The sequence below is a fragment of the Stylophora pistillata genome, chromosome 1 (genome assembly GCF_964205215.1).
Source record: "Stylophora pistillata chromosome 1, jaStyPist1.2, whole genome shotgun sequence".
Taxonomy (NCBI): domain Eukaryota; kingdom Metazoa; phylum Cnidaria; class Anthozoa; order Scleractinia; family Pocilloporidae; genus Stylophora; species Stylophora pistillata.
In genome coordinates this window covers 54,787,203-54,813,514 of record NC_142519.1, presented here as the reverse complement: position 1 = coordinate 54,813,514, position 26,312 = coordinate 54,787,203, and the positions used below count along the sequence as shown (strand labels likewise).

The 26,312-nt window shown below is 41.4% G+C and overlaps 3 protein-coding genes and 1 long non-coding RNA gene across 7 annotated transcripts; 1 reads left to right on the top strand and 3 right to left on the bottom strand.

Annotated features, from left to right (window-relative positions):
- Positions 1-472: 472 nt before the first annotated feature.
- Positions 473-7,781, top strand: LOC111320953 (proton-coupled folate transporter). Of its 2 annotated transcripts, none has more exons than XM_022923702.2 (8): positions 473-613; positions 786-943; positions 2,088-2,320; positions 2,743-3,055; positions 3,627-4,175; positions 4,860-4,943; positions 5,493-5,652; positions 6,438-7,781. In XM_022923702.2, exons 3-8 carry the CDS (start codon positions 2,108-2,110, stop codon positions 6,610-6,612), a joined length of 1,494 nt encoding a protein of 497 aa, XP_022779437.1. In that variant the 5' UTR covers positions 473-613; positions 786-943; positions 2,088-2,107; the 3' UTR covers positions 6,613-7,781. The 2 variants fall into 2 exon arrangements, with proteins under 2 accessions (XP_022779437.1, XP_088619211.1); XM_088763085.1 differs by lacking the exon at positions 473-613 and adding an exon at positions 1,403-1,485 and having other exon boundaries at positions 663-943.
- On the bottom strand, positions 527-2,081 carry LOC148743170 (uncharacterized). Of its 2 annotated transcripts, XR_016002478.1 has the most exons (3): positions 1,835-2,081; positions 1,625-1,752; positions 527-665 (listed from the first exon to the last, which is right to left on the bottom strand). It is a non-coding gene; the product is annotated as an uncharacterized LOC148743170 (long non-coding RNA). The 2 variants fall into 2 exon arrangements; XR_016002476.1 differs by having other exon boundaries at positions 1,625-1,911.
- On the bottom strand, positions 7,611-25,772 carry LOC111320952 (uncharacterized). Of its 2 annotated transcripts, none has more exons than XM_022923698.2 (8): positions 24,954-25,772; positions 23,061-23,183; positions 22,208-22,315; positions 21,935-22,111; positions 19,854-20,030; positions 19,166-19,342; positions 9,777-10,052; positions 7,611-8,766 (listed from the first exon to the last, which is right to left on the bottom strand). In XM_022923698.2, the coding sequence occupies exons 1-8, from the start codon at positions 25,018-25,020 to the stop codon at positions 8,255-8,257; spliced, it is 1,617 nt and encodes a 538-aa protein (XP_022779433.2). In that variant the 5' UTR covers positions 25,021-25,772; the 3' UTR covers positions 7,611-8,254. The 2 variants fall into 2 exon arrangements, with proteins under 2 accessions (XP_022779433.2, XP_022779434.2); XM_022923699.2 differs by lacking the exon at positions 24,954-25,772 and adding an exon at positions 23,589-23,745.
- Positions 10,567-18,934, bottom strand: LOC148743169 (trypsin-7-like). Its single transcript, XM_088763094.1, has 5 exons — positions 16,684-18,934; positions 14,608-14,695; positions 13,805-13,966; positions 13,363-13,659; positions 10,567-12,618 (listed from the first exon to the last, which is right to left on the bottom strand). Exons 1-5 carry the CDS (start codon positions 16,777-16,779, stop codon positions 12,125-12,127), a joined length of 1,137 nt encoding a protein of 378 aa, XP_088619220.1. The 5' UTR covers positions 16,780-18,934; the 3' UTR covers positions 10,567-12,124.
- Positions 25,773-26,312: the final 540 nt, after the last annotated feature.

The window sequence follows — 26,312 nt, the reverse complement described above, 5'->3', positions numbered from 1 at the left end:
AATATAACAAGTTCCAATTTGTCTTGGATCTGACACCATTTTCCGATTATCTCAAACTTGGTTAACTTGAATCCCCCCTGACTCCAGCAACTTATAACTTCCCTTGGATCTGAAACCATTTTTTAAATCATCTTGAAGTTGTTTAACTTGGACCTATGCTGACTCCAACCATTTTTCGTTTCATCTGGGAGTTTGAATTAGAGGGAGTTTTATTGAGGTCCCTACTATCATAATGACAATAATTAAACAAAATCGGAAAGCAATGATCTGGAATATAAGTGGTAGCCTTACCAATTCAGAATGAGGCCTTACTGCATAATCTTGTGAGTCTTTATAAAGCCCAAATATGTATTGCGTGACGTCATTGGCGTCATGCGAAAGTCACGAGGGTTGAAGAAGGGTTCGAGCGAAATTACGTGAATAGCTGTGTTTAGCTAAGTATCAGACTTTCTCCCGTACTAAGCGTGTGAGCATTAGTGGTAGCCTTTCCAATTTGAGATCTAGCTTTGCTGTATAATTAGTTTCGAATGAGTCTTTAGAAAGCCCAAATATGTATTGCATGACGTTATCGCATGACGTTATCGGCGTTACGCGAAAGTCAGGATGAAGAAAGGTGCGAACCAGAGTGGGACAACAGTTTAATACGGTCTCCTGCAACGAGCGACCTGTAAAGAATAAAAAATCGGAGCGCAGTATGAACAAGCTTCATACCAAGTGCTGAAAAAGAAAAAAATCAAGGAAAGGACTCAAAGCTTCATTGTCATATGATATAATTATTGTTTCAGATCAAGCTGAACAAAGTGTTACGTAGTTGAAGTGGTGAAAGCCCAACGTTTAAAGTCACCCCGAGGACGGATATTTTGCAGAAGCTAAGTACTGTGAGAAGAAGAACAGCATAACAAAGTAGTATCAGGTTGCTTTTTGAGTTCTCGAATTTGGTCAGGTGAGTGATTTTGGTTGGAACACTACAGGGCATTTCCAATGGTTTTCGATCGAAATGAGCAGTCAATTGCACCTCTGACTCGGCCCGACCCGACATCCATTCCTTTTATTTCAAATGTTAAGATATTTAATTTCTTAAAATTCAAGCAAAGTCTTTCGGATACGCCACTCAAACAGCGTTCTCCAGATATGACCAGTTTTCTTAAATCGTTCCTGATTTTCCTGTTCACTCGAATTATGCAATATTGCAGTAATCAAAATTGTCTTGTCATGCATGGTCCTGTCGCTAAATGTAAACAGAAGACATGGCTCGACCCTTACACCCATTCCATGTCATTTGGTAGTTAGCTAAATTCTTTAAGAAATATTTTCGTATAACCTGATACTGCTCTAAAAAAAAGCCGTGGTCCCAAGACAATCCATCGTTTTCGCTAGTGTTTTTTTGTTTTGTTTACATTAGCTGTACTGTATGCATAATGAAGTCTGATGTTGAGCGGAAATCTTGCCGTCTTTAACTTTCCTGGAGTGCATTATATAACCGAAGTAATCATCTTGTATTCTTCTATTATATCTGATTCAGTTCATCTGTTTTGAATGCCAATGGACGAAGTATACGTATCATTTTAACTGACATTTATTTTAAATTGTAATTATCTGAATATTTTGAAAATTTTCCACTTACCTTAAGTGTGGTGTGGCTTGTATGTACTGGATCACGACTTCTTGCTCCTTTGAATTCTCTCCATGACTATCACTGCTGTGCCTTGAATGTTTCATCGGTTTGATATTCATTCTTCATCGTTTCAGATTCTGATGACAGATAAAACTTAACATTTGTGAAAGTGATAACAACAAAATAGAACAATTTATTTATAATATGACACAATGTTACCATAGTACAACAGCAAGCCCCCATTTAAACCGGCTTTAAGGTGAACTAGACCAGCCTGTTTTTAACCCATAACACATCAGTATGCATATTCTCCATACTTGTCTTACTAATTACTCCAACAAGTTTATATTTAATTATAAACCATGACATGTATATTTTTTTAAGTGTTAGATTGTTACAGAACTAATTATGATAATTACTATGTTTCTAATAGGCAGGCCAGCAATTTGTTTTTTCTTTTGTGTTCTTTCAGAACCTTTCAGCGACTGAAATATGCCTGTACCAGCATGGCTGAAGCTAGCTCGTCCCACAATAGAGCCAGTGATCTTTCTTTATGCTTATGGTCTTTTTATGCACTTGCCAGTTATTCAGCAATATGTGTACAAACGTGTTAGTGTTGCTAAGAACTTCCCCTACACATCGTCAACAAAGGAAAACTGCCAAAACCAAACGCTTAATGCAACTCTCAAAGAACTTGAAAAAGAGGTAACCTCATATAAAATAACTAGAAGTAGATATTTCATCATAAAAGTATTAAATTTGATAGACTATAATGCTTAAGTCATATGTGCTTATAATGAATTTGTTATACTATTGGTCAGATTGTGTTGAATGTTTTTTTATTTGCAAGAAGTTCAATATAATTGCAATTTTAAGATAATACTTAAACTCTTAATTTCCCAAGATCTGCTTGTTAGTTCTTCCCCCTAACTGCTACAAATGTCCTTGTGTTATACAAAAATACAAAATTGATTACAAGAATTTTGTGTTAGATTAGGTTAACTTTTACCTGACGAGTTTGAGTATTCTCATTACCTATTTGCTGGATGATGTAGAAATATTTTAAGGAGAAGTTACTTATAAATCACTTCTGGGAGTTTAAAGCATTCAAAACTTTTTCCTTTTAGGTGCAAGCATTATCTTCATACATCCATTTGGGAGTGGTCATGTTTGCATCAATCCCCTCAATTTTTACTGCTCTCTTTATTGGAGCCTGGACAGACACAGCAGGGCGTCTGCCTGCACTCGCCCTTCCTGCTATTGGAAGCACCCTTGAAGCTTTAGTTGTACTCCTTACAATGTACTTTGAATGGCCAATCTATGTGTTGTTTGTGGGAAGTGCCATCAGTGGCACATGTGGTTTTTTTACCACAATGGTGCTTGCAGTCATGTCCTACATAGCTGATACTACTGATGAATCAGAAAGGAGCTACCGGTTAGGTAAGGGTCTTGATAGAGATTGAAATGATGCTACTCTTCAGGAGCAGATAATTTGTTTTTAGTTACCCCCCACCCCCCCGCCCCTCCCGCTGCCACTCATGAGTGAAAAAGGGAGACATACTTGGGTCGATTTTCATTGGATATGTTCCACTGGCCTCTCAGAACCCCTTTCCCATTATAGTACATTCTGTGGCCAATAATTCACTGGCCCTATCTTAGTCATGCACTTTTGGGCGAATGTAATTTTCCTGATCCCATTAAAGTCACCTGCTTATGCATTTATCTTATAATGCCTTTTATGTAGATCATCTTGAAATTGCATGTGTGCAAATATTCAAATGCTGGTCTGAAGGAAGTTAAACAAAGGGTTCCCGTTTTGAAATCCTTACTTACCATAATTTTCTTTCTCCCAAAGACCCAAAAATGTGTGACTTCATTCTAGTAACTCTATGAACAATGTAACAGCAACTTAGTCAATCCAGTCGGTGAAAATGCACATCCCTATAAGCCTATTTTAAGGAAGCACCCCCAGGGGGGTTAACTCTCTCTTTTTTTTCTTTCTCTTCCACAGCCATCATGGAGTTGCTTGTATTCATTGGTGGAATGATCAGTCAACTCACCAGTGGTTTGTGGATAGAAAAATTCGGTTTTGTGGCGCCTTATTGGTTCATATTTGGCTGTCTCCTTGCATCAGTCGTTTATGTGATTCTCTTCGTTCCAGAATCGAGGCCTTCTACTTCCAACGGAGGCACGATCCGGAAACTCTTCAGTTTGAAAAGCGTGAAACGAGTGTGGTATGTGTACAAGTTTCCAAGAAACGGGGCGAGAAGAAACCTGATAATTTTCACATTGTCTACCGGTGTGGTAGTTCTTACCATTCTTGGTGTAAGCGGAGTGATTGTGCTGTTTTTGCTCCACAGTCCGCTTTGTTTTTCGGCAGAAAAAGTCGGATATTACTCAGCCTTCCGTTACCTTACAAGCGGCATTGGTGCAGTCCTTGGTATAAAGCTGTTAGGAAAGTGTTTTAATGAGGTCAACATTGCCAGAATTGGGATCATCTCCCTAGCATCAGCGTTGTTAGTGTTTGGGTTTGCAAGGAAGGAGTGGCTGGTGTTTTTGTGTGAGTGCTTGTGTTCGTATAAAACATATTCAAAGAATTATTTAAAAATTAATATTCCTTGCAAAAGCATCACATATCAGGTGACACTTCTATGGAATTTAGTTAAATGGCCTAGCCTAACATGAGTCTTCTATAGCTCGGTGGGAGAGCGTTCGAAGTAGTAATCGGAATGTCGTTGGCTCGACTTCTATTAGGAGTCCTCGGAGTGTTTTTTCACCGAGTATGCCTGTGCCATTCACTAAACAACATTACCTTTCACAAAATGAACTGTCATCACATTCGCAACCAGGGACATAGCCTACCGGAAGCCGCACCATCCCCCCGTGGAGAAACAGAAGGGAGTGAACCCATCCGTTTAAATAAGAAGACACTTTTCTCTTGATGTCCCGCTTCTTCATTTTATTCGCCTTGTGGGCCAAACAATAGACGTTATAAAGTGTCTCAAATTTTTCCTAACCGGCGTGCGGAAACTGGCGGGGCCAGGGAGAGAAATAATTGAGGGCGTTTTCCCGACAACAAAATTCACCTTCTGTTATTCACCCGCTTTTTCACCCCCCCTCCAATGACTGAATGCTAGAAACAGGTTACCTATATTGAGATCTTTATGATTCTGCTTTGAATTCTGACCTGTAAGCCATTTTTGTGGATTATTAATAGCAAATTTGTTTTATTTTGTATCATCAGCTCCGATTGCTGGCATATTTTCTGGAGCTGTTTCCCCCATTTTTCGTGGAATGATGTCAAGAAGTGTAGGGGAGAATGAACAAGGTTAGAAATCGAATGCCCATCTTAGACCATTCCCATTTTTCACATCATTGGAGTACTATTCGATTGAGTGTTGTAAAACCAAAACCAAAGCTATCAAAACGGCCAATTAGAGGAAAAGAAAAAATACCCCTGAAAACCAATGAAAACTTTGGAACTTTCAAATTTAGTTTACGCTCGAAGTCCCAGGAATTGAGTACTCTTCTCTTGCCAGAGATTTCGTGTTTTTAAAAATAATAATATTTCAAACAGCAGAACCAACCAAACTACTTAAAGCGTGGCAAAGCGATACTGATTGGTCGTGAGTTATTTTCGGCTTTGCATCTGATTGGTTGAAAGAGTGGCGCGCGATTTAATCGACCAATTACAGAGCGGAGTAAAAAAACTCCGCTGCAATCTCTGATTGCTCTTGACAGCCATTGAAAAGTACTCTTTAATGATACAAAGTTATTGGTTTATATTGTAACACGTCGGCTTGTAAGTGAAATTATCGATGCTAAACTAGAGGCTGCCAAAAGAAGTTAAACAACCAAAACATTTTTTCTTTTTCAGGAGCTTTATTTTCAGCTATAGCGTCATTGGAAACCTTGTGTAATTTTATTGGAGCTTTTATCTTCAACTCCATGTACCCGGCTTCGTTAAAATATGACTTCCCAGGATTTGTGTTCTTTCTGGGAGCTTTACTGTTGATTATGCCTTTATCACTCACATGGTAAGTATAAACACACATATACGAATGCTCTCTACAAATCCGTTTCAAACGTCAACGAGAGCATCGCCATTGCTTTTGGCTGTTAGAGCTAAGTTGTATGGAGTTTTCATAGTTCGGTTATTATTTGGGTTTTGTCTGACGCCTTCCTCTTGTTATGTAGTTCTCCGCATGTTATCCTAAAGGGTAATCACCAGAAAAAAGGGCACAAAATTAAGTAATCAGAACGGCTAATAAGAACATAAAGAGCTCTTACCAAGGGCCAATGAAAACTCAAAGTAAAAACAAGCAAACTGCATAAAGCGCGGGAAAACGTATGCGACCAAGTTGCAACTGATTGGTTGAGAGGGTGGCACTAGTTTTCTGGACCAATCAGGGAACTAAGCAAGTCAAAACTTATGCAGTGACAGATAATTTTCGACACCCAATAAGGCATTTCCGAATTACCTTTGGCCTCTTTTACAAAACGAGGCCTGGTGCGCAATCATTCTTGTGAAAATGAGTTTAATTTGCATGTGAATGAAAACTTATTATAATCTCAAAGGATGAGCACCAGGACTCACTTTGGAAAAGAGGATAAAGGTAATTCGGGAATGGGCTATTTTAAAACTACTCCGTAACAAGTAGCCAGCCAATGAGAACCAATGGCGGTTTGCTTCTGAAGCTTACGGCTGAAGGGAGTACGGGTAGTTTTTCCAGCTGCCAACCGGTTAAATCGGCATACTGTAGTCTATCACAGCTTTATCTGTTATAGGCACACACAATCATTCTTCTGTTTACTTCTGCAGCTGTTTAAAGAATCCTGCAAGCTTCTTGTCAAAGAGAGATTTAATTAAATCGAGCGCGCAGGATGACATGGCAGACAGTTTGATCATTGCAGGTGCTAGAAGTATATCAAGTGAGTCTGAAGGGTCACCGCTGCCCATCCCTACAGTGGGCGGAGGATATGAAGCGGTAGCGTAAAAAAAAAAAGGTGTTCGTGATGGAATTTAGAGTTCTGATTAAAAAAAAAAAAACGTTAAAGATATATCTATTCATTTTGGATTAAAACTGCTTATAACTGAGGTGGATATTTGACGAGGAGTATAATTAAGAAATAGAAAAAAATAGTACGCTTGTCAGAACGTTAGGAAATGGATATAGAACAGATTGGAGAATATGTTTACTGTGGCTGGGCGTAAAGGGTTAGAAAACACTTTGTAGATATCTGGCAGCATGGCTGTGCATAGGCTCGATTTCCGCCACACTCTCAACTCCGGTGTTTCAGGGAGGAGCGCGGGCTCCAGTTCCCGAACAGCGGCTGGCAATCGAGCCTTGGCTATGCACTCAGTGTCACCAAAGGGGTAACTTACTTGAAGAAAATGTCCGAGATTTATTTTTATAATAATGTAAACCTGCATCTTGGAAACGTCTTCAACTGCCATTCTGCGCGAAACTCACGCGCCTTGTCAAAGCGACTCAAACCTTTTCAGTAACCAGGATTAGTATTCAAGCAACCTCGTTCCCAGGGCCGTTTCCCCTCGCCCCAAAGTAGGGGAAAGGACCCTTGGAAAGAGGTTGGTATTCCAGCTTTAACACATTCTCCTTACCCGTACTGTGTACTGGTGCGCAATGTTATTACTGAGTTAGTTTTACAAACATTATAAAACAGCTTTGTATATTAAAGTTTAGGGAAAGGTCATTGTTTATTGCCCGAGGAGGTCCAAGGATTTTGGTTGTCACCTGAAATCTATCTGATCCCCTCCCGCCTCGTGCGCCTGCTTAAGAAGGCTCTCTGACATTCTTATGATGTCTCCTTCCCTGGCAGTCAATTTTCAAAAGTTCCCCCCCCCCGTAATATTTTGTTTAGCGACGAATGATATCCTCAGCTGAAAACTATGTGATCCCCCAAATATCCTCCGACCCTCCCCCTGACGATTAATGACTTGTCCCTATCACTTTGATAGTCACAATTGCACGTATTTGAATTCGCCCAAGTCTTAGCATCCTTTATTAAGGTAGTGTCATGAGAGTGTAAATACACTTCATATGTAATTTCCTTACATTGTAGTGATTATTTATGAAGGAAAAAAATTTACTGAAACAAGATGTAATTCTTTGTCCAACAGAGATTAAATTAAGTTTTAAAACTGTTTACTCGCATTGTTAATCTAAATTTTGATTTAGGTTTCTTGATATGTAACGAAATTCGCCCCTCTTATCATTGATTTTAAAATTTATTTTGATAACAGTCGTTAATCTACAACATGCAAACTAGACCCAAACTTCTCTCGTTTTATACTCCTCTGCTACAATTGCGCTGTTTACTAGCGAGCTGTACTCCTGAACAGGCTAGCAAAGTAAGAGCCAACGAGAGCTTAGAGTAAATATAACTAAAACTACCTGAAAAGCGTTGGTTGAGAGAGTAGGGCGAGTTTTCTGGACCAATCACAGAGCGAAAAAGAAAACACCGAAACATCTCGGACAATTTTAGACATTCAATTGAAAACTGCTCTATCAAGCAAACAATTGTGCTATTTGGTTGGCAGAAATGCAAGTATACATAGTTTCTTCAGTTTATAGATGCCAAGCGGTGTTGATGGCAGAAAGTGCATGCGTGAAATTGTTAGGGCACTTCTGGAGAAATCACTCCTTGAATCCACGGCAAAAAGTCCTTGATATCAGTATAAACACCAGGCCTTCTGGCTTGTGCACAACCGACTCCCCAGCTTGTGGCTCCAACGAGGACGTACCTGCCCCTCTCCAGACACACAAAAGGCCCTCCGCTGTCCCCTTTACAGCTGTCTATCTTCCCCTGCTCGTACCCGGCGCAGATCATACGGTCTGTGACAATATCCCCGGTACTCTCCAGGTACTGCTGCTTACAGCGCGCATGCTCGATAATAGGAACCCGGGCTACTCGGAGTTTATTCGACGTCCAACCGGATTGATGGGTTCTGCCCCACCCGGTCACAGAGCAGTTTGTGCCCGGGGGGAAGTTGCTGGAAGCGGTTGGTAAACAGATGGGACTCATGGTCTCGTTATATCCCGGCAGGGGGGTGGATAAGCGGAGAAGAGCAATGTCATAGTCGAAGATGCTATGATCGTAACTGGGATGCATACAAATTTGGGCTATATCTGGAGAGAAAGAGAAAAACAAAACTTTAGTTCAGTACACAGATAAAATTTGGAAAGCATTTTCGGGTGAGTGTAGAGCATGAGTTTTGGAAGAAGCAGTGGCCCAAACGATTAGCGCGCGAGACGCTGTGTGTAAAGGCTCTGCCTCATCGGGTAAGGTCTTCGTGTTGTGTTCTTAAGAATTCAAAGAAACTTGACGCTTGAAGGCTCTCTCTCTATCCATAGGTATAAATAGGTTACAGTGAACTCGAGAAAGAACCTGAGCAAGTGTGCCAACAACTCAAAAGAGTTCTCCAACATAGTGAGAGAATTTGCCCACAACTTGAGGAATTCACAGACCTCTCAGGCGAGTTTGGCGACAACTTGACCTTGTTCTTCGGCACTTTGGGCGACATCACCAACAACTGAAAGGGGCTCACTTCCAGCTTGAGTGAGTTCACCGACAACTTGGGGGAGTTCGTAGACTAGACGGGTTTACCCACGGCCTAGGTGAGTTTACCGTCAGCCTAGGCGAGTTTGCCGACTGCTTAGGTGAGTTTCTCGACAGCTCAGACCATTTGATTGACAGCATAGATGAGTTTGTCAACAACTTAGAACCGTTTGCCAAACACTTGACTGACTTCGCCGTCAACTGACTTTTCAAATTTACATTCTAGTTAAAAAGCATTTTTCTCCTTTTTGTCTGATCATACGACCCATAAAAGAGGGTCAACTGGTGCACATGACAAAGAAAAGCGAGGGAGGGGCATGGGTATGGATGGGTGAGAACAATTTACGAAGATCTCTTTTACTAGCCTGTGTACAGCCGCCCCATCCCCTCCAAAAATCGGGAAGGGGGCCCCATTCCGGCCTTCCCGATTTTTTTGAGGGGATTGGGCGGCTGTACACAGGCTACTCTTTTACCTATCCCAACCTCCTTTCCCTCGCACGTTCCTTTCACTTTAGTTGCTCTTTCTGTAACATCCTGTTTTTAAGATACATTTTATGATGAATGTAAACATTGAACTTACTTTTTTGAACCTCATGCCCTTCAATGTTATCGACATCAAATTCTCCAATGATGATTCTCAAACCCGGATTCGGTGCTACACAGCCTTTCCTGCTCGGATTTTTACGGTAAATACAATGTGCAGCGGTCAGTACCCACTCCCGATTAAGAAGCGATCCGCCACAAAAAATAAAGTCATCGGTAAGAGTCTGGAGCCCAACTTGCCACGGCCAGTCCCGATTGGAAGCCACCTGACCTCCAACAATACGGCCCAGACTGTTCGAGTTGCCACACGTTTCTGCGAAAAGACAACAGCAGCATGTAGATGCATGAGGAAACTGAGGACTTTTTTACTAATCATCGATAACTCGGAGCTAACCCCAAAAAACTGACCAGCATCCAATTTCTCCATATGATAGAACCCTTGAATCAAATATCACGGTCAGGAGAATAAAGGAAACGATCACCAACTAAAGAAGCTCCTGACTGATAAACAAATTGCTCCTGTCAGGACCCTGGAGAAATTTAGAAAGAGCAGTATGGGAAACATGCATACTGATGTTAGAGTAAATGGTTAAACATTTGAAGTTTCGTTACGTACTGTTTGCCAAACAGTGGGCTGTGGTGCGAAAGTCACGTGAAAGCGTTGCAAAATAAGGCGAGAAAAAGAGATGGGAGACAGGACCTTAATTCCCAATATTCCTCATTTTATTTCGCTCTGACGTCACTTTTGCGTCACAGTCCCCAGAATACCGATCCCAAGAGTGATAATCTTTACCATTTCTCTACTTAAATTATAATGAACCGAGATGTGAGTTTACATATTCTTTATTCTTGACAACCAGTGGTTTAGAATTGTAGTGCGCTTGCTCTTATTTGTTTTTAATATTTTTCATACGAGCACCGTCGGATAAGAATGTACCGATCTAGGCTTCGTGGAGGGTTTCGGAGAGGGGGAGGGGTCATATCATGGTTTTCAGGAAGAACAGAGAGGGGATCAGCCTTCGCTAACAGAGTCTAAAGGGGAGACTATGGAGTCTAAGGGGGATCAGGTAAATTTATCGTAACTTAACCAAAATCTCCGACCCCCTCCCCCCACCTCTTTAGTACGCACGACGTTTAAGGAGAGGGGCTCCTTCCAAACCCCTCCGCCACCCCCACCCTCCCGCTCGTACAGTCGGAGTTCCGCGACGTCAAAACAATTATGACTCCTAACATAAGTGTGGTTGTGGTGTCATAAGAAGACTCTTAAAAGGTATGGCGTACACCAACATTTTTACGGACGAACTAATATTCCGTCCCTTACAGCTTACAGAGGTTATGACAAGATAGTACATTTTTTAGCATCTAGTCTCTTGACTTATAATTCTACAGAGGTTCCCTTGTTAGCGAATCCTCTACAAATATTGACTTTTCACCCAATCCTGTAAAACTACAAACATTTGGAGGATCTATAGAACGGGAGAGAATCTCTACAAAACAACGCTGTACTCTATGATTGGCAAGACTGGTTATATCGAGCTTTACCCACGCGAATACAGTGGTCAAACGTCTACACATGCGCGAACGCTGTAATGACTAGGTGGCGTGCTTTCCGGATTTCAGAACCAAGTTGTCTCACACGAGTTACGAACATCCGCACAAACCAGTGAGTCATGGTTTCTGAAACGCGCATAACGTTTTGGTAAATCAACAGTATACCCGTACTTCAATAAGCTTAGTGTTCGAAAAGTCTCGTGTTTTCTTTTTTCCCACTTTTGTTTCCTTTTACTTATTTCTATGAGCGCTTCAATTATCTATCGCTTATTTTGCGAGACAGAGGTTGTTTCTTACGCGTTCTTTTTAAGTTTTGGGCGGGAAATTGGCACGCGGCTGGCCATAGTTGATCCTTTGCGCATGCCCAACGTTTGACATCTGCATTATCTAACGTCAGTAGGTCAGCGGCCTGCCTTAAGATTCTTGGATTCAGATTCTTTTCTCGATTAAGCGCTGAAGGCGACAAGCTGAAAGACTTAAATGACGAAAGCTATGATAATTATGACGACGATGATAATGTTTGTATTATACCTAAAGCCTGTTTTTTTTTTTAAGACTAAACGACTTAATGGCAGCACTTATCCCTAGAACCTACGCAAAACGTTATTGTTTTAAGGCGAAATTGTAACGTCAGTATCTGAAAAACTGGGCACCCACCCCTCCCCTAACCCACGATTGACCCTAACTTTTTATTAGCTGCCCACTGCTGTTAGGGGAGAGGTGGGTGTGTAGCTGCTCAGCTGCCAAACTTTTTCTAAACTACACGGTTACTTGATACATAATAATGTGAATAGCTAACGCCTATTTCAACAGGAAAGCTCTTCCACGTTCCCCCTAGCCGCTCCTCATGGCCAAATCGATCCAAGACTGAAAGAAAGGAATGTTGGCGTAAACTCCGGGCTGATTCCTTTGGGCGCATCCAAAACCCCAGCTTACAGCCCCAGCCAGGACAAAAGCGCCGTTTTCCCAACAAGCCAATGGACCACCACTGTCACCTTGGCAACTATCGATTCGACCCTGTTTGTAGCCAGCACAGAGCATGCGTCTTGTAAGGCTCTTTCCTTGGTACATCTTTTTGCACTCGTTGTGCTCAATGATCGGGACTTGGGCCACACGTAGTTTATCAGATGTCGGCCCTGCCTCCCGTATTTGGCCCCATCCGGTCACATAACATTGAGAACTGTTGGAGGAGGCCCACGATGAGCTTGGCATACATATGGGACTCACAGCGTCGGAATAGTTCACTGGTTTGCCAAGGTGAAGGAGAGCTATGTCGTAATCCATTGTTATCTCGTTGTATTTTTGATGGATACAAAGTTTCGATAGACCTAAAGTAAATAGAAATTAAGATGAAGGCTCAGTGACAGTTTTAAAAACCAGTAATTGATAGATCAGAGAAAAATCCAAGTTTTTATCATCATTATAACGCTCCGGGGATGATTCAACCGTTTTATTCCAAAATGTGACTAAAGAGAATTTTTCTCCAAGACATCAATACATCTTTAAGTAGATAGGTGACGAGAAAATAAAAATCGTTTGATTCAACACCAAAGTTAAAGGAAAAGTATGGCAGATATTACAGAGAATTTGATACTCTAATATTGGGAGTGAAAAGGTAAAACCCTCAATTTTCAGAAGTGATCAACATGTATCTTCTCCCGACGATATCCATAGATTACCCAGGAAACGGGTAGAAACAGTGCTCAAACTTGTCAGGTAAAAGTGACAACAAATTATCGTACCTGAATTTACAAGGAGATGTGTAGCGTATAGAGGGGACAATTAACAATCAGATCTTGTGAGTTAAATTGTAAAGACACAAAAGTGTTCTCTATACAATTTCATGGTGCTGACAAGGATAACTTGTTTAAAAATCAAGAGCTGTTTTAGTTGGTTACCATTTCTTTTATTCTCATGTCCTTATTGATTGATTTACGGCGTGATGCGGTAAAGCTACATTAGAGAATAAAAGAGCTCTAAACTCGGCCACGCCCGACCTTGCCTTTTCCCTCTTGAACCTGATAATTTAGCTTACAACTGCTAGACACAATTATAAATAAACACAGTATTACCTCTTGAGATCTCGTGTCCTTCGACCTTCTTTACATCAGACTCTCCAAGAACAACTTGAAGTCGCCGATTGGGGACTGGGTCGACGCACATCTCATTTTTACGCCCTCTAAGAGCGAGATCTTTAACACAGTGAGCAGCGGTGAGCACCCATTCTTGGTTTAGCAGCGAGCCCCCACAGAAAATTCCCCCGCCATGGGATAACTTGAGCCCAACCTGCCACGGCCAGTCTCGAACGTGAGTCACTCTACCACCCACAATACGGCTCGACGTCAAGGTTGAAGGCGATTGGGCTTTCTCTTGTATGAAAGAGAAAAGGAAAAGGAAAACGTGTTAACTCAAGACTTGCGATGACAAAGCATAGAAACAAACAAGCGTACAATCCTCTTGTACATAGAAAATGAGTGAGGTCTAAAGAAGGAAAATGAAACAAAAAACACTTACTTGGACACTGTTCCTTGTCATAACCATACCCCTTGCACGGCCGTCCCCCATGTTCGGGTGGTGGATTGATGCAGTATCTTAGTCGCGTTCGTGTCTCTATTCCGCCGCAGCCTTTAACGCAGCTGCTCCATCGTCCCCAGTTTCCCCAATTCCCGTGAACAACTGCAATCAATGAAGATTAAAACAATAGATGTTCAGTTCGAAGTTTTCAAGAAGCACAAACAACGAACGAGCCGTGCTATAAAACTAGTGCCTCTTGCAGACGTCCAAAATGGGAATCACGCATCACTCCCCTGATGGAGACCATCACGTATCATGGAAATTTCTTGGGAGTTTTAGAGGAGCGGTGAGTATAGGAAATGATCGCAAACTTGAGAAGCTCTTGATTGTGATAAAAATTATCTCCTTGCAAGTACCGTTGAGAACAATGTGGAGAACTATAACTGATGCTAAAGTGTAAAGTTGGCGAGGTACACAGATTGGAGCCTAACGGCAGATGACTCGAAGATTGATAAGTCGAGAGAAATCGAATAGGAAACATACAGGGCCCAGTTGTTCAGAGTGCGGATAATGCTATCCACAGGATGGATCGCTATCCGGCGAATGAGTGTTGACAAAACATACTGCGTTGTCTAGCGGATAGAGATCAATCCAGCGGATACTGGGCGTTATCCACCCTTTGAAGAACTGGAGCCAGACGGCTACTTCATTCGCTTCCAGATCCTTGTGCGATGATTCTATTTTGCAGGATGTTTCTGCAGGAGTTTAATAATATGTTTTTAGCTCAGGAAACTAGCTCTTACCATAATCACCAGAGATTTGATCATCGCTTCCGTCATCTTGACCATCATCGTCAAAACTGCGACCGTCGTCAATTGTGGTCCAAATTGTCTGAAAATGGGAAATGCAAATACTTCATTGTTTCCCTTGTGAAACGGCCAAAGAAGGACTCTCACTTTTAACTCTTCAACTCCCATGAGTAACCAAGACAGAATTTCTCCTTACAATATCAATGCCGGCAATATCGAGCAGACAAGTAAGGAGAATAAAGAAAAAAAAAAAAATCAGGGGATTATCAGTTGACACAATACCAAATTCTCCAAGGTAACATCATAAGAATTGTATGGCAGACAGAGAAGAGAACTACCTAATGAGATCTTGGGAGTGAAGAGGCTAATCAATACATTTAAAAACCGAAAACTGATAAAAAGGAAAAATACACCTCTTAGGGGATTTTTTCCAAAATTTCACACCAAATTTCTAGCGCTCAATTTTAAGAAAAGTACGGCAGACGGTGAGCATATCTGAATATAAGGTCTAGGTTGGCTGGGGGCGGGGGGGGGGGGGGGGGGAGGTGGAGCTCAAAAAAAGGAGTTGATATACTTGTGAACAGCTAACATAGGGGTTTATGAGGAATATTAAGAAGTTGCACTGAGGAATTTGAAATGAGCCAGAGAGCGAAGAATGCGATCGGTATTTTAACCCAGCTTATGATTCCCGTGAGTGATCAAGACAGAATTTTCTTTTCAATACAATATTAATCATACACGTGACGGGAATAGAAAAAAATATCACTAATTGAGGGGATTATTATGTGATCAAATACCAAGTTCCCCAAATTGAAATCATAAAAATTGTATGGTAGACAGTATAGAGAAATTAGTGATTTGATCTTGTCAGTGAAAGGATTAAAAAGGAAAATGCGCTTTCTGCTCGCCGACAGCTTCGCCGTTTGAGAACTGACTGAACTATTTCCAAACATGTTAAAATTGTTTTTGATCAGCATGCTGCAGACTTCCTGAGGAAAGGTTAATATTTGTCTGTCTTTATTCTAACACTATCTCGGCATGGCGTGTTTACCTAAACTTGAGCAATGACAATTCCATCCATTTTTTTTACAGAACCGTGGGCAACCAAGAATAATTGAGGTATTTTTAAAACTTCATGTCGAGCGCCTTTTGTCAATCAGATTAGTCGAATGATGTATCTTAAAAGAGAAAAAATTGTGGCGATTATACTCTGTGCATTTTATGATCAGTTCATGTTTGTTGACCTTTACAATGACGCCTTTCATAATATTCAGAAAAAAAGATTACTTTGCGGAGATTAAACATTTCGGTGGCTTTAAAGACTAACCCTCATTGACCGCAATATCAAACCTCTCCAAAGGTCCGCACAGCATTACCAGAGAGTAATCAGGTCATTAACTCTGTTATGTCGCATAGTTAATGTTCATTGAAATTATTAGATTAGTCGATAAACGATCGTTCGCTTCCTAACTAAAGGGTCCACTTAACATTGTTTGGTTAATTAGCGGAAATTTTGCTTGTGATTCCGAAAACAATTATCTCAATAGTTACCTCAGCGAATTTGGAATAAAGTTTTAGTAATATCGATCTATTGAAGATTTGGAGTTAACTTTCTAGACTTAGGTAGTAATGGGCCAATGTGCTTTTTTTTCTTTTTTTACACAATGCAGGTTTGTCAGATTCTACACTCCCACCTACTAATCTTTGTCGTCATCTAGCTGTGAAAGTACGCAGCATGAAAACTAAAAGAAACCAGATTTTCTCCACTTTTTTCACTTGGCCAAATTTCAAGTCAGTACTATTTCTGGCTCTTAATAACAACTTTCCGTTTTTACCGCACAACTATTTGTGAAGCTGAAGTTAGTGGCTGTTTTGCTCTTTTGACGTATGAACAGTATAATAACAGGTAGTTGCTTTGGCACAAAGAGTTAAAATATTTTGTGAAACTATGGGACTCAGCGAGAAACCATTTTAATATCGAACGGGTGCGACGCAATTTTAGAGAACTGAGGCTCTAATCTTGCTTACAGACAGATCATCAATCATGAAAACAACCAAAACCACACTCACCCTTGTTGCACTGCAGCCGTTGTAGGTGAAAATGAAAACATTGAAAACGCTGAAAACGCTGAAAACAGCCATGAAGATCTTGAAAGTTGAGGCCATCCTGGAAATTGTGTTGCCAGTTGCTCGAAAATGTGTCGATGGTGTTTCGATGCAGTTGATCCTGACCACGAAAACGTACAAAGGAACGCAGGAGAACCACTCGATTTTCTTTCACGTCTCTCCGCTTGCCTTTGTGGACCAGTCGATCCCGTTGTGTGATCGTTTGTGGCGAGACGAAACGGTGACAAGATGTAATCAAGATACCGACTTTTACACGCGGTTAGAAAACGCGGAATCTGTTGGAAGCCAACGCCGGTATGCCAAAAAGGAATTTAAGTAAATTCTTGTCCTTAGCTCCGAGTAACTTCGGTCCGTGAATGATAAATATATTCTTGCTTAGAGCAATTGGCAAACCACGTGGAAGAACTGGGCAACACCTAAAATACCAACTCTGTGCTGAGCCAAGAAATATATTGGGAGAGTGGGAAATGGGAAAAACTCAGAGCTGCCAATGCGTGGGTCAAATCAAACAGTGCGGGTCGAACATTTCATCTCCTCAGGAACTCAGCTAGAAGCGCAGAGATGGAAAACTGACCGAAAAAAATCCTCCTTGTGTCGCAGCGTGCTAAACAAAGGAATTTGATTTCATGCCAGAACATGCGCGTCAAGGATTCAAATGCCGTAAAAATCCTGGAACTTTTCAAGCTCGACGGAAACAGGGGAATTGTGTGAAGTGGTTGTTTTATATACTTGGGAAGTAACGAAGTAACGTATTTATTTTCGATGACGTCGTTAACGTAAAGATAATTAGGAAACCGGGCAAAGTTTTGGAATTCTTAGCGCTAAAACAAGTGCTCATTAGCCATAGGAGCTGGCAAAAGTTCAACCTTTGGACAAGAATAGATTTTGGGCTCTGGCAGCCTACACAGTGAGAAATATCACATTATTACAGCTCGCCGCCAAAGGATCACAAGATTTTCGATTATATTCACAATCACTTTAGTTTTAATTGACTCCCCTTTGACAGGAACTTGTCTTTCATCAGAACTGGACAAGTGGAAAGAGAGAATTTATAAAAGATGTCAAGTTTCAAGGAGACCTTCTTAAAAAGCTTAAAATCACATGATATAGGCAAACGCTATTTGAAGTACTTTACTTAGCATGAAAGCTCGAGAAAACTGTTTAAAAAAAAGAAGTTGGCGAACAAATATTGTACCATAGAAACGTCACGTTGCTCTTTAAATAATTAGCTTTCTCGCAGCAATTACGAAAGTTCTTTACAAGCTGATATCGACGCGCGAGGCAAAGACAAGGCGTGTGTCTTTAAAGTCTAGAGCTTACCTCTTCAACTAGTCATCTAAAAGTAATTTCATCGCGTCTTGCTCGCTTGACAAGCGTATGGCCAGAATGTTTGTGACTGGACAGAAGTTCTCTTTTCATTCTTAGGAAAACGGATAACTTCTGAGAGACATAAAGATGTCTTTTTTTTTTCATGTCACGAGCGTGGGACAAATTAATTTTCCGAGTCCCCTTGAGGAATCAGACCTCCGACCTTCGGATTCCGCGCTCCGCGCTCCGCTCTCCAACAGAATACCGAGTCAAAGATCCTTTACACTTTTACAAAAAGAATAAAAGGAGTCTGGCAAGCTACATGTATACCATCCTAATTTTTGTTCAGTTGTTGACAAATTTAAACGTGTAAATATTTTCCTCTTCTGGACATCTCATTTGAACATAGCTATAGAGTGTCTATTTCAGCAGGAAATACAATTAGTGTCCAATGGGTAATGACTCGTACCAGGTCGACAATCCTTTATTTTTCATATAGGTTTGTGGGGTCATAGGAAACAAGTACTGCGATGACGATGGGAAGAACGCAAGGAGAATGAGAGAGACGGTATCCCCAACCTCCTCTTCCCATCGTCCCCCGCGCGCAACTCTCGTGCGCCCTCCCCGTTTATCCTTAAAAAAAGTAGAGAGAAGACTGCTATAAAAGTTGGTTGGAGAGAAAAAGGGAAAGCTTAGCGAAAAGTTATTATTTCTTGTCAGGGGGAAGGTCGGAGAATTTTTGGGGGATCACATGGTTTTTCAGGGGGGACGGAGGGGGATCTTCCGTCGCTAAAAGAGTAAACAGGGAAACTATAGAAAATTGACCGCGTAAGTGAGGGATCAATAGTATAGTACACAGCCTTGGGGGGGGGGGGGGTTGAGACAGAATCAAACCCTCTGAATCCCCCCCCCCCGCGTAAAATAATGACCGTCCCTTATTTGAGCACGATTTGTGCGCATAAGAACCTCCCAGATTCTAAAAGTTTCCCACTCCCCCGCTTTTCACGCTGACCACGCAAACTAATTGGGAACTGCAGTGATACTAAAATTCTCCCCAAGTCTATTGGTGGGCAACTGTCAGCTCACAGAATGACAATCAAATCGATGCACCTCTTACCTGGACATTTCCGATCATTACAACGAGCTGTTTCAGAGCTGGGTCCTTGACAGGGACGACCCCCATTCTGTGGGGCTGGGTTGCTACATGTGCGGCTCCTTGACATGTAACCGCCTCCACAGGTTTTCGAACAAGTGGTCCATTTGCCCCAGACTCCCCATTTTCCATCAACTGGCACTGAATAGTGACAAGTTAAAATAGCTTTTTTAAAGATCTCCTTTTTCAGCTGCTCTTTTGTTTCTTCACCTAACTCTTGTTCTCCGCAATTTGTTGCGTGACGAGACCAAACAACGGTTACAAACGAGACCACAAGTTAAATCACATATTCTAACATCATTGTTCATATTTTCCTCATTGTTTTCTCTACATTTCCTAAGGTAGTGACAAGGAGAATTTGTTTGGAAATCAGGTGCTCTGTAAGTTTGTGATCATTTTCTTTATTCTCATGAACGTTTCATTAGACTCAAATGTGATCTCTGTAAGGGAAAATTAGAAGCCAGACACTCTTAGGGATTCAAGAATTAAAGGAATAAAGCTTCGATTCAAAAACTATTCAAAGACGTGAAAGTGGATGCGGGCTAGAATTTACCCCGCCGCGAAACAGCGAGGTTTACAAACTCCAATGCCAGCTAAAACGACAACTACAACAACAAAGAAAACAAAAGAGATACTGACTGAAGCCCCTCACCTTTGCAAGGTAGTGTGTTACAAGCCTGGGACTCAGTAGAGGACCCTACACACGCACGTCCTCCATTTTTGGGGGCTGGATTAGAGCATGTCCGTGATCTGCTCTTTTCACCCCCTCCGCAGGTTTTTGTACACGTCGACCACTGGCGCCAAGCCCCCCAGTTTCCGTTGATTGGTACTGAGAAATTTTGAGAGTAGATGTGAATATGACAAATACTAAGAAAAGCAGAACTAAATATAGCTATAGAGTGGCAATCCCGAATCTTTAAATCTTCACAAAGTGAGATGTGACAGGAGAGGTAATTGCCAGAGGGCCCTTCTCACGCATGTCCCTCACTCTGAAGGGTACGATTAGTTCACTGCATTTCTACTTTCTTTCTAACCATTTTCACTGCATTACCGCAGTAGGGTAGGACTAGAACGGAACATATGCGAACCATGCGAGTAGTCCACCCAATAAATCCCAGCCGTCCCACCCCAAGGGAGGACATCCATCACACAGTAATCTCGTGCATGGGAAATTAACGTCTCCTACCCCTAACCCTGTAGGAGACGGGACCTCCATTTATTCGTCCCTATCCGAGAAGACTGGAATATCTAACCATTACTTGATGTTATAGAAAGGTAGCATATTCTCCTCAATCATTTTAAGACCTTGAGTGTTGGTCCGGCCAGGGCTCGAACCCTCGACCTCCCGCACAACAGTCCAGTGCTCTATTCATTGAGCTAAGCGGAAGGCATGAGGGCTATTGTCCCGAGGCTCAACAACCTTCCGTTGCTTATTTCCAGGGGTAGGAATAACACAATAAATCATGCGACATATTTTTAGTTCGGAAAGTTATGGCTTAACGACGAAACTGAGACATCAAATTGTTAAATTTTTTTGAACTGCTCTTGATTTTTGATGCATGATTCGAACAGCCCCAGAAAGTACAGTCGAACCCGTATTAAGCGGTACCGTATTATGCGGTCAACCTGTATTTAGCGGTCAGTTTTCAAAGTCCCGACTTTCTTTCCCCTTAATTACTGTAATTTTCACCTCTAGTGAGCGGTCATCTCTATTAAGCGGTCTTGGTCACCCTTTACTAAGTCCCAATGGTCCGTTTATATTGTCCTTTACTTGTGTTGAACGGTCGGTATTGATGATGATGATTAATATTTATATTGCGCAAATTAACATTTAAATATGATCAAATGCGCATCACAACACTTTTCGGGGGGCTTAGGCCGGACTGCATCAGCAGTTTACAATCAATCAAAAGAAACTTTTTTGAAGATGCCCCCTCCCCTCCGATTCCCAGTAAACAGGCCAGACCACATCACAGTAATCTCGTGTGTGGGTTCTTTAACGTCCCCTGCCTAACCAAATTAACTAAATAACAGATGCAAGAGACGGGACCTCCGGTTTATTCGTCCTTATCCGAGAAGACTAGAATGTCTATCCATTTCTTGATATCATAGAAAGGTAGCTCATTTTCCTCAGTTATTTTAAGACCTTGAGTGTTGGTCCCGCCGGCGCTCTAAAACACAGTGCGGCTAAAAGCGGAACCATTCAAATAAAACTAAGAATAATCGTTCAATTAAAATTGAATCCATGTTAATATCCCAAAATCAATGTTTGAACTACATTTGAGCGAGTTTTTATACATTGAGTGGTCAAGCGTGACATAAAATGGTGTTTTAATTTTTTATTATTATTATTATACACCCTTATTGTGTGGGACTTATCTTAAGCGGTCAGCCTGTATTAAGCAGTCATTCCCGCTCAATTTTAAGACCTTGAGTGTTGGTCCCGCCGGCGCTCTAAAAAACAGTGCGGCTAAAAGCGGAACCACTCAAATAAAACTAAGAATAATCGTTCAATTAAAATTGAATCCATGTTAATATCCCAAAATCAATGTTTGAACTACATTTGAGCGAGTTTTTATACATTGAGTGGTCAAGCGTGACATAAAATGGTGTTTTAATTTTTTTTATTATTATTATTACACCCTTATTTTGTGGGACTTCTCTTAAGCGGTCAGCCTGTATTAAGCAGTCATTCCCGCTCAATACGGGTCCTACCGTATTCACTGTTCTTACCTTTACAAGGCGTGCGGTTGCATTGAGAGTAGTTCACAGAGGCACCTGTACAAGTACGGCCCCCATTTCGAGGGGCAGGATTAGAACATGTCCGTCTCCTGCTCATGGTTCCAGCAGTCCCGCAACTCTTGGAGCAGGAAGAAAATGCACCCCAGGAACCCCAGTTACCATTTACAGCTGCAATCGAAAACAGTGAGTTTCAAAACCAAACAGGAGGAATCAAGAACGTAAAGACATCCACAGTCCTTAGAGCTTAATTTTTGAAAAACTCACGGCACCATCCACAGCTTCTCTTGCAGTACATCTTCATGTATGCGGGGTTTCGGCGACATTCTCCCCTTCGGGTCCAGCCACGGCAATAGCGATTGCCATCATAGCATGCTGTGATAAAGTGATATTGACGATACAGGTGAGTAATCAGTAAGCGTTTCACTTTATTTCGATCGAACGTCGTAACTAAAATTTTAGAAGTTAAAATCTATGGCTTGTTCCAGGCACTCGGTTACTAGAACAGAGCGAATTATAACATAATCAAAGTAAAGCGCGTGCTCTGATAGATCAACTCAGTGTCCACCATTTACCCATGGGTGTACGCTGACGTGATCAAATGCAATAGATTCCGCGCGCTTGTTTTTTTTCTGGTCAAGGAAGATTTGTTAAAAAAAAAGGAACTCTTTTGCTACAATGTATCAATGTTATGCTTTAAAACAAATGGTAAACACCACAAGAAGCTAGAGTCAACTCTCGGCTATCGCCTCGCGCGACTCTTACCCTTCTTTCGCGCTTAGCAACCTCCTGCGTGCACCATAACTCAATAGTGTATGCTGTGGTGTTTATCATTTGTTAAATAGTAACGGCGCGATGGTAACGACACAGCGAAAACGAGGGACGTTTTATTCACTACTCTGCGACAACCGCGCTTCCTTTGAACGCCTGGAATATGTATGTGAAGATTTAATAGGCAAGATCAAAAATGAAAATATACAAACAAAGAATTAAAGCCCAAAAGGAATGGGCACGAACGGGACACTCAGACCCATGCTGGGTCCCTAGCCTATGTATAATATAAGTTATATATAATATGTTAATATAAGTGGAATAATTTTCTTTACTGAATTTGGCTTACCAGCTATGGAAGGAACGCATACTCCGCAGCTTAATTTGCAGTTAACGTTCATGTACCGTGGATTTTTCCTGCATTCTCCATTATTGGCCCAGGTACGACAGAGTCGATTGTTGTCTCTGCAACCTGAGAAAAGAAAAACAACGACTTAGCTGACAGCAGAGAAGCTGAAAGCCTTTTTTCTTTGTAAGTGAGTGAATATGACTTTTTGAGCTGTTGTCCCAAAGGTAATATACTTGTGAAATTCACCACCCCCCACCACCCCCTCCAAGAAAACAAATTGACCGCTACATCAATACTAACAGTCCCTAAGCGTGATTATTCACGGAATAATCTGTAGCTATTTTGGAATCGCTTTTGGTTCACCATATTCTTGCGTTCCGTAATTAAAACCGTCAGATCTAACTTGACTGAGAGGAGTGATTCATCGAATTCCTAACACAAGGATCATAAAGTCGTTTGCACTTGCATAATATTTCGATAGATTCATAACGTCTGTTGTCTATCAAATGCTGCACAGCATTTACAAACCTCTCGTCTGTGAGACAGCACCGAGACTTTGTGCAGTAAAAATCAGAAGCATTGATAACGTGATCAGATTTCCCTTAGAGGAGATCATTTCGAGAGTGTAGACCTCCAAGGAATCGGGAGAGATGCGGCTGTTCAAACAAAGTCTGAAAGCCCGCTTTCGTCTCAAAAACCGTTAATAATTTAAAATTTGGAATGTTAATGAATGCCTACGAGGTGTAAAAATTGTTTGTTCTCAGCGCGACCAATCAATAGGCATGTAAAGACCTATGCACTGTTTACTTTCGTCAATCAAAAGACACGAATGTTGTAGACGAGAAAAATTAATTTCCTGAGTCGTTGATGTGTTCATTGAAGTTTTTGCCTTCATTTTGACCTTAAAATAATGCTGTATACTCAAGCATTGCATCGGAATTTTTTTAAAAAATTTGTACTCTTTTCAACTGAGAACTTTGAACAGAAGGCTATTGTACGCAAGTCGTAATCATAGTTAATTTCCCCTCGATTAACTATGTCACAGTGAAACGCTTGCAATATCTGATCACAAATAGGCTCAGGGCTTTGAGAATTAAAACGCGTCTGAACGAGAAAATTGGTCAGTTAAAAAACGCTTCTGAAATTTCATCCCTTGAGAGCAGGAAAAAAACACAAGGAAAGTCAATTAGCCAAAATATGGAATTCAAACCCCGAATATCTGCGAGAAAAAAAAAAAAAAGAAGAGCCGAAGGTGGCTAATATTGTATAACTCGCGAGAGCGGACGCCTTCATCGCCTTGCGTTTCTCTTTGAAGGCTCAATGTTTACTATGAATACGTTTAAGTTTGAAGGAGACAGTGAGAAAAACTGAATAGGTTCACTCGCCCGAGCAGAACTTCCGGTTCCGGTATTTCACAACAATTTAGTAAAGCGTCACGGTGCTGGAGAGCGAATTCAATCGTGAGTAGTTAGTTTTTTGGCTACCTGATGGAGGCCGATTTCAAAATACTTAAGTAATCCCTTGCTTCAGTAGCAACATATTCATGGAATAAAGCAAATCTAAGTGAAAAGGAATTAAAAAAACCGAGAGGAAATCCTTTGAGTAGCAACTTGTTTAGACAACACGTCCGAATGCGATCAGCTGTGTTACAACTCTGCCGCATTCTATTGTCGCAAAAGCTTTTCTCAGCTGGAAATTGCTCAGCAGTACCTTAATTCAAAGTGAACATTCATCACTCTCGCAGGTTTATTTTGATCCACGATTACAAGGATCAATCGTCAGAATCATCAGGCATGAGGGAGCTGAATTCGTTGCGCCCTTCGTCGCAGTTTTGGAGGTATCTTAATAGATACTTAGACTAGCCAAAGTAATACCTCTCCATAATTTACTTACCATACACCCGTGTCCAAAAGCCACAGCAAATGAAAATAACTGGGGCCAAGTACAGGGAAAACTTCATTCTTTGGAGAGAAACACAAACAGAGTACGCCGTCTTCGTCAAAAGGATCCCGTGCCAAGTAAAATAAGCGACGTTTAATATCTACTCGTTTGTCTGTCTGACGTCAACCGCCCACCAAGGGGTAACTGTCCTGCTCTTGTTTCGCAGTCACAAAAGTCGACGAGAAAGACTTTAGACACGGTTACATTTACTCCTGTTTTACATTTGATAGTTACAAATAAATGATTGAAGTTTAACCACAATAATCCTTCTCTGATTCCATATGGTCTCGTATATACCAGAATGCGCATCTCTCTAGTCTCGAGTTCGTGATTGAAGAGGATACGCGAGTGATGACAATTTCGCACTGCTTTCATGCGGCATCGTTAAGGGGGGGGGGGGAGGGGAGGGGTGAGAAAAAGGAGGGGGGTTGGAAGGGAAGGAAGACTAGATAAGGTTGCAAAAAAAGGGCAGACTACCTGCACGTACATAACGGACAGTCTTGGAATAAAAACAGGGGCACAAATCTGTCCTGAATATCAATCTGCTACAATCGCAAGCTTCTGAAATTTGGTAAAAAACTCACGACCAGCTATCGGTCGAGAAATCGAGAACGTTGATGGCAAGTCTAAACTACATGCTAAGGAAACTGTTCCATTGCATGATTCTTCCATTCTATAAAGTTCTCTTCTCGAGGGAGAACTTCCAGGAGAAACTTTACCCAAGCTCGACTTGACCTTCTGATCCGAGAACAGCAGAACGAGAACCTAGCGTAAACAAATATTAAGGTGTCCTGCGCTTACGTTTCTCTAGTTAATAAAAATCAAATGACTGCTATGAAGAAGCCACCGACATGTCGAGTTCCAACAACAGTCAACCAGGATCGTCAACTGACTTTCAGACACCGAAGAACTGGCACCAGAATGGAAATGAAAAACATCTTTGTTTTCACTTAAGCATTGCCTTATTTACCGAGCGTAATGTCAAAATGAGCTTTTTTATATTTTCCAGAAAAGCAGAGAGGAGCCATGAACAATAAATGTCCCTCAATATCGGCTTTTTTAGAGACGCAACACAAAGCAGCAAAAGACAACGAAATGAATATGCTCGAATTAATGGACGCGCTTGCTTAAAGGGAGCCCCACGAAATCGAGATTCCTCAGCGCGCGCATTTATTTTTCACCTTATTTGTTGGCCCGAGTGGACACTCTGATCTGCGCGAGTGGAACTTCACAGGGTGCACGCGGGGATGTAGTTTTCCTCGCGAAACACCAAATGCACTCGCGCCAATTGTCTGAGAGCAGGTTGACCAC

Bases quoted from the DNA above. Each gene is read 5' to 3' on its own strand.
- LOC111320953 (XM_022923702.2), top strand. From the start codon at position 2,108: ATGCCTGTACCAGCATGGCTGAAGCTAGCTCGTCCCACAATAGAGCCA. The intron at 2,321-2,742 runs GTAACCTCATAT...TTTTCCTTTTAG, and splicing joins TCAAAGAACTTGAAAAAGAG to GTGCAAGCATTATCTTCATA. The intron at 4,176-4,859 runs GTGAGTGCTTGT...TTGTATCATCAG, and splicing joins GGAGTGGCTGGTGTTTTTGT to CTCCGATTGCTGGCATATTT.
- LOC111320952 (XM_022923699.2), bottom strand. From the start codon at position 23,676: ATGATCTCCTCTAAGGGAAATCTGATCACGTTATCAATGCTTCTGATT. The intron at 23,184-23,588 runs GTTTGTAAATGC...TTCTTTTCTCAG, and splicing joins TGCTGTCTCACAGACGAGAG to GTTGCAGAGACAACAATCGA. The intron at 22,112-22,207 runs GTGAGTTTTTCA...TTTCGATTGCAG, and splicing joins GAGAAGCTGTGGATGGTGCC to CTGTAAATGGTAACTGGGGT.
- LOC148743169 (XM_088763094.1), bottom strand. From the start codon at position 16,779: ATGGCCTCAACTTTCAAGATCTTCATGGCTGTTTTCAGCGTTTTCAGC. The intron at 13,967-14,607 runs GTAAGAGCTAGT...CATTGATTGCAG, and splicing joins TCAAATCTCTGGTGATTATG to TTGTTCACGGGAATTGGGGA. The intron at 13,660-13,804 runs GTAAGTGTTTTT...CTTTCATACAAG, and splicing joins TGACAAGGAACAGTGTCCAA to AGAAAGCCCAATCGCCTTCA.